The sequence below is a fragment of the Lichenostomus cassidix genome, chromosome 13 (genome assembly GCF_008360975.1).
Source record: "Lichenostomus cassidix isolate B80296 chromosome 13, HeHo_3.0, whole genome shotgun sequence".
Lineage (NCBI taxonomy): Eukaryota > Metazoa > Chordata > Aves > Passeriformes > Meliphagidae > Lichenostomus > Lichenostomus cassidix.
The window spans coordinates 11468620-11481283 of NC_139494.1; the positions used below are offsets into that span (position 1 = coordinate 11468620).

General features: G+C 42.0%; 1 protein-coding gene across 3 annotated transcripts in view; it reads right to left on the reverse strand.

The window, feature by feature from the left end:
* The window catches only part of ADAMTS2 (ADAM metallopeptidase with thrombospondin type 1 motif 2), a 172015-nt gene that overhangs the window by 17409 nt on the left and 141942 nt on the right, over positions 1 to 12664 (reverse strand). For all 3 annotated transcript variants that reach the window (XM_085073648.1, XM_085073647.1, XM_085073649.1), the window contains 3 exons: positions 6067 to 6212; positions 4489 to 4664; positions 537 to 670 (listed from right to left, as the gene is read on the reverse strand). In XM_085073648.1, coding sequence (XP_084929774.1) covers positions 537 to 670; positions 4489 to 4664; positions 6067 to 6212 — 456 coding nt within the window. The remainder of the gene's footprint in view (positions 1 to 536; positions 671 to 4488; positions 4665 to 6066; positions 6213 to 12664) is intronic.

The following is a 12664-nucleotide window of genomic DNA, read 5'->3' on the forward strand; positions in this document are numbered from 1 at the left end:
AGCTTATCTTAAGGCAGATGCTTAAATTCCAGAAGAATCTAGGCATCTATATGGGGATAAGCACTTCCACCAGGGCTTTGCTAGTCAGAGACTAATTCCTTTGAAAGATGACCTACAGCAGATCCTGACTTAGAGGAACTGTCATTGATTTTTTTAAAATAGCATCATCAAATAGAGACAGAATGCACATCAACCATATCCTAACACCACTTTCCTTGAAAGCTGCTGTGCATTCCTGTTTCATTGTACATTCCACCCCCACTAAACCTCAGCAGGAAAAGCTTTCCTTGAAAGCTAATTGTAATAGTTCATCTTAAAATACTGGATGAAATATTACTTGTGTAGGTAGGCGCTTTTGGAATTGAGTCACATGCATGGCAACTGTGAGTAATCACACATAATATTGTGACAATAATCCTAATGAAATCTCCTTATTGCCCAAAGTGTTATCATACTTAGTCACTCTTGGAGAGAAGCACTCAAGGTGCAATTTGTTTTCCCCATCCTGAGCCCTGAAACAAGCCCCAGACACTCACCAGGCATTCCCCCCTCACACAGACACTGTAAGCATCCTTGTAGGAGCAGCGGGTCCCATCGTGCACCATCCTCTTCATGTACACCACATCCCCTGTCTCCTTCGATTCGCAGTACAGGTGGCACCTCTCCTTAGCTGAAAAATAAAATGCCCCAAATGGTTTGTGTTCACCTCTCACAGTTTAATCTCTGATGTTGTGAGCAGCACTTTCATGAGTGTTGGTTCTCGTTTCTTCCTTGCACACATCACAGAGCCCAACGTGGTGCCCATAAATCATTGATGCTTATCCCCTTTAAAAAATTCTGTGATCCCTTGGAAACTGCTGAATCATAAAGCATCCATGTGTCACCATTAGGAGACAGACTTAAAAATAACAGATCATTGACTTTGATGGGGGGATCTGTTTCATCCTTTGAGGCTGATGCAATCTGGCAGAGCTTTCCTCAGTTTGCTGCACAACCACCTGTGAGAGATGCAGGTTTCTCCTGCACTATACTTAAATCTGAAAAAAAAGCCAGAGTAACTTTGCCGTTAAAAGCAGCTGTTTGACACTGAGTGAACCTGGCATCTGAAATTTCTTTAGAGATGGCTGGGCCATAGCATTTCATCCTAACCACAAAGTTACTTTTCCCTCATGGTTGTACTTGTATTTATGATAATTTAAATCATTAAGATGATATGTCAAAAACATTGAGACAAAACCCAATTTTTTACTGCTAACACATGCACAAACTGCCAGACAAGTGGTATTTTCTCTAGTCTGTTCCAAAGAACTAAGAATAAAAAATAAAGCTGAAAATGCCTAGTCAGTGGATGAATAAAGTTGTATCCACTAGTGTATTTCATTTTCTCCATGTCTCTTGCTGTCCTCAGCCCCATAATAGCACTCACTATGCTTTCCTTGGCACTGAAGCACAGATGGACTTTCTGCTAGATGAAACAAATAGAAATTCTGCTATTTTAACAGGATTTAAAGTTGGAACACTTTTCCCACCATTTAAAACAATAACGACCTTTCCATTATAGCCGTTCAGCTGAAATAAATCTTCACAGGCCCTTTGCATTCTTCCCCTGTACAGTTCCATGGCCTCTGCCCTCTTTTTATAAAGTCCTTGTTATTGCTGTTGATGTCCTCAAGGCCACTGGGTGTTGGTACTTCAGAGACCTTTGTTATCTCTCCCAAACAATGCAGAGAAGTCACAATAAAAATCCAGTGTCTATTAAAACAGGTACTTTTTTTGGTGCAAAATCTTAACAGGAGACTATTAAGATCGCAATAATGACAGATCCACTGTATTTGTGTATGTTAGAAACATTAAACTGTGCACAAGATAGAGGTGCACAGCCACCCCCACCCCACACATACCACACATTCACTGCATGTGATTTAATGAAAATATCAGCAGGTCTGACTGGGTGCCAACAACTCTGTACAAGGGCTTCATTTTAGAGATGGTTCTGTTCCCACTGCTCCATGGGAACAGTAACTGTGCAAGTGCTGTTAAATTAGACCCTGTTATTGTAAAGAATTCTTTTCTTCCTAGTCACTGACGCTGGGCCCAGCAGAGGTGCAGGACCCTGGATGTGACAGTCTGTCTGCTCCCTGCTCTCTGGGAGTCCTTCTCATTTAACTGAGGCTGGGAGCTCATGGCCAAAGTCACTCCCCAGCGCCCTGGCAGATGCAGGAGTCTGTGAGCATGGCAGGGCTGAGGGCATGGGGGGCTCAGAGGGCTTGGAGCAGGACAGGCCATGGCACAACAGGGCATCAGGATGCTCAAGGACACACTGGGCTGTGCCCCAGCTCAGTGGCTCTTCTCTGCCCACAGCATGGGGCTCTCCTCTCTGTTCCTATCCCTGCACAATGTGTCAGACACGTCAAGCTGAGCTGCATGTGAAGTGAATGGATTTGTGTCGCTTCTGAGCCACAGCTGCATTATCTGCACAAGTATGTCTCTGATACGCCTTGTCCTTACAAAAGGGAGCTTTAAATAGATTGGAGTTCAAGCACAAGCCTGTCTCTTGCCTTGTTTTCACACAAAAGCTGTTCCCTTTAATAACCTTACACAGGTAAATGTAACTCTCAAGGTGTCTGCAGTTATACCAGTTATATGGGAAACCAGGGATCAGTGCTCAGACATCAATGAGCTGATTTCTGACCCAGAAGCCATTGAATTTAATAGAAAAAAATCTGCTTTGTTTCAGTGGTCTTTGCAGCAGACTGCTCCAAAGGCTAATTCATAAGCAAAGGTCCTGCAGGCCACAGCCTTCATCCCCTCACTCTGTGCCAGCAAAGCTATTTCGTGAAATTAAGCTGTGAGGCTGTGTCTGTGCCTTTGAAAATCCTGGACTGACCAAGATGGCATGAAAAGAATGAGGGAACTCTGAGAACTCTTTGGGAAAAAAGTCAGGCAAATTAATTATAAGGAATTTGCTATTAATTTCTGGCAGAGTATCCTCACACTGGAATGCAAAATGATTCACCCAAAGTGACCCTTCCCCTTCCAGCTATGGGAGCTGGGCTGAGGACAGGGTGGGTGCCCAGAACCTGCCCCTTGCCAGGCCAACCCTGCCCTCAGCAATTTGTCATTCAAGTAAAGTGACAGGGTTTAAAAATAGTAAGCAGCGAGCACTGCTCATTCAAGTTGAGACTCATTGCCCTCTGCCTTTTTGTTTGGTAAAACATCTCAGTGTGTTTCTGGCAAGAGCAGACATAGCCCAAACCAACCAGCTGCAGTTGCATTGACAGCTAAGCCCAGGCATTAACAGGAACAGGAACATTTTTGTTCTAGGAGGTGATCTCTGCTGAGAGGTCACAGCATCAGCCTGACCTTGCTGGTTGAGAGCAGCACCCATCCAGCCCAACACCTGCTCCAACACTGCCAGCAGCATTTGCAGGGAGATGGAGAAACAAACTGGAAACTTTTTTCGGAATATTCTCTGAGTACCTTGTACACTGCGGTTTGGGGACTTCCAAAATCATGGCTGGAACTTGGTGTTTAATAGTTCTTAATGGACTGTAGAACTGTCAAGAATTTTTCTAAATAATTTCTAAAACTTTGTGGCATCTGCAATGTCCTGTTGCAGTGAATTTCAGGATAATTAGATGCTTTGTACTAAGTCCTTCCTCTTATTTGCTTTAAATCTGCCACCTGATAATTGTATTTGATGTTCCCAGGCTTATGTTATGAGAAACTGAATAATCATTCCATGTTTAATCTCTCTGGGCCACTCACAATTCTGTAACTCTATCTTCTTAATCTACATCCTTGCTTTTCCAGGGTGGAAAGTCCTGGTTTATCCAAACTCTCCTCATCCAGAAGTCATTGTTAGTGTTTGCTTTATTCTGGCCTTTCTGAGTTTGTCTGTGGGATTTTCAGCAGTGTGGACAGCAGTGAGATGAGCACTGAGCTGCAATGGCTGAGTGTTTAAAGTGCAAACACAACATGCAGGCACACAGAGACAAATCCATGTTCTTCATCTCTCCCTTCACAGACACTGAACTGATTTTTCCTAAAGCCATTCCCAGCTCCCAGCCTTTCTCTCCAGAACCCACCGTGGATACAGATCCATACACACATGCACACGGGTTTTGACCCCATATCCATTACTGGCATTCATTAACACCAAACTTCCTTTGCCATCTTCTGTCACTTGGTGTCACAAGGTCCTTCTGTAGCTCTCAGAGTGGGCCATCCTCCCGTGCAAAACCACGCCCTTTTATGTCATGACAACTCAATTTAATAGCTGTCATTGGGGAATAGAATCCTAAGTTTTTTGAAAATCCAAGTACATTATATGACCTGGATTCACTCATACACTGATACTCACTGATCCCTCCAAACAATTCCTGACAGATTTAGGAGGCACGATTTCCCAGGAAGAAGTTTTACCCCTTCCTATACAATTCTTACTCATATCTGCAGCTGAGTTTTCATAGGAAAGAGGCTGCTCACCATCAACATGCTCATAGGGGAGCCAGTGGTGTTTGGTGTTCTGGTACTCAAAATAAGGATCCCACTGCCGGCACTGCTCCTCTCTGAAATCCTCCAGGTCCTTGGGACACTCCTGGGTGTTGCACAGCTGGAACTCATAGCTTGGCCCCACACACGTGCGGCCCCCGTTGGCAGGACTGTGACATGGAGAGACACCCGTGGTTAGTTCTGACATTATTTCACTAATCAATTGTCTATCAAATCTTTGGAGGAGCAATTTATTTCCCAGTCATGCCAGCAGGCACTTGATGAAGGGAGAGCTGTATTTCTGATATGGAAAATACGTATTTCCTTTCAAAACCTGCTGTCACTATTTAGCTCATAAAAAGCAACTTCTGCAAGCAGAGGCTCAAACCACTTGATAAAGGCAAGAAAAGCCATTTTCTTGGTGCAGCCAGGAAAGCAGAAGTAACTCATTCCCATTCACCCCTAGTTCAGCAGCAAAGGCAGAACAGCCCAGCCCAGTGCTGTGCCCCCAGGCAGATGTGTGCCAGATCCCTGGCACATCTGGCAACACAGAGCTCAGGACCTGCAGCTGGGTTTGCACCCTTTTCCAGGAAACACAGAAAACATTTTCAACAGTACATTAGGCTTTTCCAACATGTAAATAGATTTTACAACTAAAACTGTGCCCACAATTATAAAGGTCACTTCCCTTTTGCCAAAGTAATAAAGGCTGAAAAGAGAACTGGCAATTTTTTTCTTAACAAAACAATTTCCATTGGAAAATGCTGCTTCATAAAACTCGATTAAAAAAAAAATCAATGATAAGAGGATTTTTAACATCAGTCAAGTTCAATTGCTTTATCAACAAACCGCAAAATTCAACATTAAAAATATTCTCTCTGTTAAAATAATTTAATTCTGACAATTGTTTTAGTTCTTGCTGTTAAGATCTTGACATTTTATGATATCACACTAAGACAGCAATAATTAAATATTTCATATCACTTGCATATATCAATCTTTATTAACTACACTTTACTTCCACTGTTGCTGAAATGGAATCATTCCACATTATCTAGATGACCCATATGTAAGTTATTAAAGCAAGACAATTCGAAACTCCTAAAATTAACTCTGCGGAAGGTTCTGATCTCAGGAGCTTTGTTCCAACTTGGAATGAAAACAGTTTGAAAATATTTTAAGACCTTCTTGTTGAAATATCCTAAAAGGTGGATTAAAGAAAACTTTTTAAAAGGTTTTTTTTTTAAAAATCCAGCAAATCACTGCTATTATGTCATACTTACATTTTAAAATTATATATATAGGGCCCTAAATTTTTACTCATGCTTTACACAGCAGTATACTAGCAATTTCAAAATCCTTGTAACTGCATAACCAGTTTAATGGATGCATAAACTGAGAAATAAAAGATGATTCACGACTTTCTAAGGACGAAAAGTAGAATTTCCGACAAGTTATACTATAGGTCACATTTAACAACCACCACTCAACATCCTTTACTGCCCTAATCATGCCCTGAGGATCCTCCCAGCGCAGCCACTGCACACAGTGGGACACGAGGGTGTCACTTACTGGGGGTTGTCACACTGCCGGGTCCTGTACTTCACCCCAGTGCCACAGGTGCGGGAACAGGAACCAAACTTACTCCAAGCCCCCCAGTGTCCATCCTGCTTCAGGATGTCTGGTGTGAGCCAGATGCAGTGACCTTTAAAGCAATGCTGAAAGAGAGAATCAGATGTCAGAATGATTGGATGATTAACTTACATCAGATGAGAAGCTGTTGTACCACACATTATAATTTAAGGCACAAATGTGGATATTTTTTTCACCTCTCCAGCAGAAAGTAGAGGGACTTGCTGTCAGATTGTGCCCATGATCCCAAACTCACTCAGATTCTATAAATTTACACATTCAGTATGCAGATGTGTGCATGCAGGTTTCAAGCCTACCAAGTTTGTTAAACTGCTCTCAGAGTTACATTCCCTCATCACCTGTCTGCAGCAGGGATTTCATTTAAGGAAAATGGCAGAATCCCAAACCTTGGAGGCTAACAGTAACATCCTGCCTCCACCACTGCCTGCAGACTCTCCAGGCAGCACTGTCAGGAGCTCTGGCCACGGCAGCATTCTGCTCAGCCGCTCCCAAATCCACACACATATTCCTACAATAAATGTGAGCAGTGAAGTGTCATGAAATTAAAGCAAGCTCTCATTGTAGACATTAATGCTATTAAGTAAAAACTTTTGCAGTGTCTCCCTGGAGATCTCATAGTAAACCTGACCAAAATACCAGTATTCCTTAGGGAGCAGCCCTGGACAGTCCTAATGCTGCACAGGTCATCGTACCCTACCACACTTTCTCTTTTCTTTTACCTGGTTTTTGTCATTCTACAGCAGTTGAAACACATAATTTGCTACATTCCCCAAAACATTAAGGGATTTATTTTATTTCTTTAAGAGCTTTCATAGCTCCAGTACTGATCATCTCTATGGTCATCTCCTGTTAAAGAAACCTGTCAATGCCTTTCCACCAATTTCTCCAGTGCCTAATCACGGAATTTTTTCTCAGCTGAAGTCAGAACGAATTCTTCTCAAGGATCACAGGATTCTGGCCCCTTCTAGCACTATTTCTGCTTTCATAAAAGTCTACTGATGAAGTGTGGGTGCTGGAAAATATATTCCAGCAAACAAACGACTTTGCATGAGACTGTCACAGTTTGTCTGCGTTAACGGTTACTGCTGGGATGAGAGCTCTGGCTCAGGAGCACAGATGGCTGCAACAACAAGTGAAATCAGTCACTTACTTTCCTTAACATTCAAGTCAACAACAACATTTTACACAGCTTAACAAGCCCTGGAACGCAGGAATTTGGCAGGCTGCACAAGACAAGCATATGGCTAAATGCATGCTGCCAGCAAAAACAAAATCAGAAGATATATAACAGGAGAGCATTCTTGAGCATAGAGCGATTAGTGATCTGGAAGGCAAATTTAAAAGTGGTGGATAATCATTAATAATGCTGAATGTAAAGAGAGAATCATTAGTAAAATGGTGACAAGGTGCAGCTTACTGATTCGCTAATCTGCTCAGTGCCTGGCTCTTTATTCATGCAATTTATTTTGGTGCTGATTTGGTTGGACAAGAATTAGAAGAGGGAGTAGAAATTAGGTTTCAACTATTTTTTCCTTTCCCATGACTTCAGATATTTGAAGTCAAAACCTATTAAATAGATGAGCTACCACAAAGCCAATTATACCAATCCTGCTCCAGAGCTGTAATGGGCAGATTTTTCTTAGATGTTTGACAGAACAAGAGATAATTCAGCAAAGCATGAAAAAAATGCAAAATGCTAATATGTCCTTTGCTTTTTTTTTTTTGTTTTGAAGCTCAGGGCTGTATCCTTCAGGGACTGTTTACTTATGGCTTTAGAGAGGTTTGTTTGAACAAACAGTTTGAGTCGTGGGGCCCTGAGCAGCCAGGGAACCATTCAGAGATGCGGGGGAAGCTGGCAATGCTTCAGCTTGTCAATAGAAAATTCAGCTGGGCTTGGAAGCAGATGTGAAGTGACAGCTCCTGATCTGTGCTTGCTCACACATCCTTTTATCAGGGTGCTGCATCTCTCCAGTGTAAGCTCCACAGCAGCCACCAAATCCATTTCAGGAGTTATTTAGCCTATGTTCATTATATGATTATCCAGAATCCAGTGCTTGGACTCATACAGGAGAAGGAGAGATATGTGATGACACTGTGTTTCCCAATCTCTTTTCCCTGATTTAGTCAGGAATAGAGGGATGTAGGTTTGCAACAACCTCTAATAAACCCCCTCTCTGACATTGAGACTGGTCCCTGAACTGAAGGCAAACATGGAAAAGTGTTATTGACTATGCTGTGTTAAGGAAAGAGCAGCACTGATTTTTACTGGAGAAGCTGTTCAGATGCTGATTGTTGGGAAGCTGAGGCAGAGCCATTAGGAGAGAAGCATTTGTGTAAAATGAATCATCCACAGCGCTGCCTTTTTTGTGGATTAAAAGAAAGGAGTCTACAGAAAACAAAATGATTCACTAATGAATCTTACTCTGTGCAGATTTGTGCAAGAAAATGCATGAGAAGGTAAAATCAGAGACAGAGCAATCTCCAGTGTAATAAAGGAAGTTAAAGCCAACCCTTCCTATTGCCACTACATTAACTACATAATGAGGTGGAAAAGAGCCAATTTCAAGCACTATTCCCTTCATAAACAGGGGGTTTCACTTAAAGAATGAAGCATATTAAATCAATTTTTTTAAATGAGAAAAAAATGGGTAAATGCAAATTGTTTTCTTAGTAGAAGACAAGATGACTTCTTGCAGTCTCGCCTATTTTTCTGGCAAACAAGACAGTCCAAAACAAGTGCAATTTCCAGGAGAGGAAACTTAAATTTCTTGCAGTAAAACATTCCATTGCTGTTTTCAGCAGTTCTTTGAAACAACTGCTGTGGACGCCAAAAAAAGAGCCAATGTGTTCCTGTGGGCTTAACACATCTGCAAGTCAATTTTCCAAGAAAAGACATGAAGATCTTCTGTGGGTATCTTTAACTGTTTTATACTGGGCAGCAATGGGCACCTCTCTGATTTCACTTGACACCTCAGTTATCTGCCAAATAACTGCTCCATAGCTGGGGGTCCTCAGTTCCCTCACTCTCCTGAGATCCTATCAGGAGTGGCTTATTTATTTGTATTCCTCATCGCTCTACTCCATCTGCTTGAGAATAATTAGTTGCAAGGGATGAACTGAAAGTTCCAACACTAAAGACTACTCTGAGCCAGTAAAAGTTTCTTCAGTGGAGAATCAAGTATTCTCCCTGTTTCTGTGGTGACTAACACAGCACACACTCACCCATCTGTCTCCTGTCTCCGAGAGAAGCTGAGGTCAGCTTTCTCAGTGGGAAATGATCTGGATTTGCTTTGAGCACACATTAGTGTTTTCAGAAACCTTTCTTCTTGGTCCATTTTTCTTCTCAAAAATATCTATTTATTTCAATATTTAATCATTCCCTTCCTTTCCTGACAGAGTAAAAAAATCATTCCAAGTTTGACTCAGATCATCTCATTAGCACAGTGCAAGCAAAGAGAAGACCTGCTAGGTTTGTGCTGGATCCTTGGCACAGAAACCAAATCCAAGAGCAACATCAGCTTGGTTGGCAGGGGCAGCTACCAGGCTCTTGCCTCTCTCCAAGAAAAGAAAGAAAGGAGGCTCAGGTGGTGCAAACCTTGATGTTAGTCACTGCAGCAAGCAGATGGACTTGAGCATGTGATCTCCCTGCATGAATGACTCTGGGGTTTATTTCTACCCTGTGGAGAGCAGTTAGCTACTTCAGCCGACATAAATGGCTCCCCAGAAGAGTAATATTTTTTAAAAATGGAATAACAAAAACTGATGATATATTTCTGAAGTTTGCCTGGAGTCAGAAGCCCGAGGCTAATGGCAGAGCTGACAGAATTGTATACAAGTAAATAAATTATGCTGACAGCATATGTTTTCTTTCAATTTACAGAATGCCGGGCAGAGCTAAGTTTTGCAGTTATGTCTTGTCTGCATGTTTTACTATAGCAATTTATGGAGTGTCTTTGACTCCACAGTGAGACTCTGAACCTCCATGTGCTTAACTTTACACACTGGAGTTATTTCGTGGAAGTTAATGTGACCATTGCAAGTGGTTGCATCATCAAACCTTCACAAAACTGATAGAATTGTCCCTCTTGCAATTGAAAACCCAATCTGGTTTTTAAAAATCAAGCTGGGAGCAATATCAATTACTCTATTTCCTTTAGGATTCTGTCAAAATAGTAGTTTTCTTTTCTGGCTGGGAAGCTCCAGGAGAATATGTTAGTTTTTTATCTTTAAATCCAGCAAATTATTAGTTTGCTGCCAATTAATGGTTGCTCGATATCTCCATTTGCACAAGACTTATTAAGAAGTTTTTGAAATAGCAAAACCTCTCTCCTTTGGCAATTTAGTTCCAATAGCCACGTGCACGGAAGAGCTAACATACATTTACATAAATATACACTTATCTCTACACATACATACACACATCCAGATGGCGTTAGAAAGCCTAATCTTGCCTTTTGAAGGGTCAATGCTTGGGTCCAGGACACAGCCTGGCTGTGCAGAGACATGGCCCTTATCAGCCTGCCTGCCAAAAATATGCTACAGATTTCGTGTCTGCCATATGTCTGCTCTTGCCCCTTGACCATCAGTTAGGAAGAAGGCAGCTGGACTGGATTCTCCTCGATGGCATCTGCTAAATTTGGGATCAGCTATCAGTTATGTGAACACCAGCCCTAGGTGAGAACATCCACGCACCACACGCTGTGTTTGCCTCCCCAACACCACTTTCGTTTCTGGCATTTGGTCCCCTCAGCTGCAGCAAAGCCAGGATGTTTCTGTGACACATCAGCAGTGTTGTGATTGGGTTTGAGCTTAAAATAGGCCCTGGGAATTAGTGGTATGAAACCATGAGAACTGCAAGTCTCTAAAGTCGGAAACAAATGAATCTTTCTCAATTAACATCTTTAAATGCTTATGTTTCTGTACTTTTCTTTTCTGGCATGATTCCAAAGAAAATAGTGGATCAAGTTTGAAATTATTGTCCACTTTCTCAAGTGCTGATGAGGTATCATGGGATATGTACCTGAGAGGAAGCTGCCCCACAGCAACTGAGTCCTAAATTTGGGCAATAAATGCATTTTACAGCCCTGTGCATTCAGGCAAGAGCCTCTGGTATTCTCCCAGTTGGTGAAAAGAGTGAACAGGGGAAGGAAAAATCAAGGGCAGGGATGAAAAGGAAAGGAACAGATGTAAAAGCATTGATCTGATGTAGCTGTATTAAAACCACCAACATCTATTAAATACACTGGTCAAATGCTGAGCTCAGATACATAAAGTCAGCTATATAACCTTCATAACTCACACTATTTAAAAAAACCCCAAACATTTAGTTCAGACTGCTGAGCTTTATCTAATAAAATGGTTTTCATTTTACAACATTTTCTCAGGTTCTTCTGGAAGGTGGCAGCAAGTTTATTTATCAAAAAACTGGGACAGCTCCCTTGAGAATAAAACAGTCAGAGTCCTATCATCTACTGAAACTTCAGAATGTGCACATACTCTCTTGCATCTCTGCTGAGCTCAAAAGCCTGGCTGTCTGCACAGCTTGCTGAAGCCTTGGATCCCAAGTTCCAGTCCAAAGAAAATTTTTACAGCTGAGTTGCATAATATCCTGACAAACTGTTTATAATGGAAGCACTGACAGATCTTTAACTGTAGGGTTACAAATTCCTTTTTTCTCCTCATTTCTGTTCAAATACTAATATGAATGAACAGCACAGGGAAGAGGGTGATGCAACAAAATGGAATATAACTATTTTTCCGTTGGGGGTCATGAATATTTTTAATATAAAAATCAAGATAAAGAAAAGTGTATCCATATAAATTGTCTAAGATTTTGGATTGTAACCTTTTTCTTTTTTTTTTAAATAAGAAGCAAAGCTGTTATAACAGGAATAATTTAAAGAAAAGAAAACCAGAAGGGAGTGGTTTATATGGAGCGTGACTTGCTGGGGAATTAATTTAACACAATATTTTCATAAAAAAGACTTTTCAAACCATAACAGCAGCTGCTAATACGGTTCATTTATCACATCAATGATGTCATACGTTGGGTTATAAAAAAACCTTTCCAAGTAGCGACATCTTCCTCTCCCCCTCAGTCACTGCATCCAAAACCCAGGGAAGCCAGATTTTTTTCAGCGGACTTCAAAGGACTTGGAGTTGAGACCCACTCTGAGCAGAGTGTGATGTCCACAGAGGATAACTGGGGCTGGGAGTAGCTCCAGTGTGGTGGCTGAGCGGCCAGAGCTCTCTGAACCTTTGCCACCTCACACCATCCCTCCACAGCTCCTCGTGCCTCCCTTGGCCCTCATCAAACCAGCAAATCCACCTCCACAAACCTGCCCTTCTCTCTTCACAGTCCCTCTGGGCTGTCATGTTGGCTCTCTCTAGCTGGCACTCAACTCCCACATCCATCCTTTCCCTCTGGGAAGCTCCTGTGGCTTGGCTGTGTCTGCAGCCCCCACTGCTCTCTGCACCCCCGCACTGGGAGGTCAGTCAGCACCACAGCAACATTGCT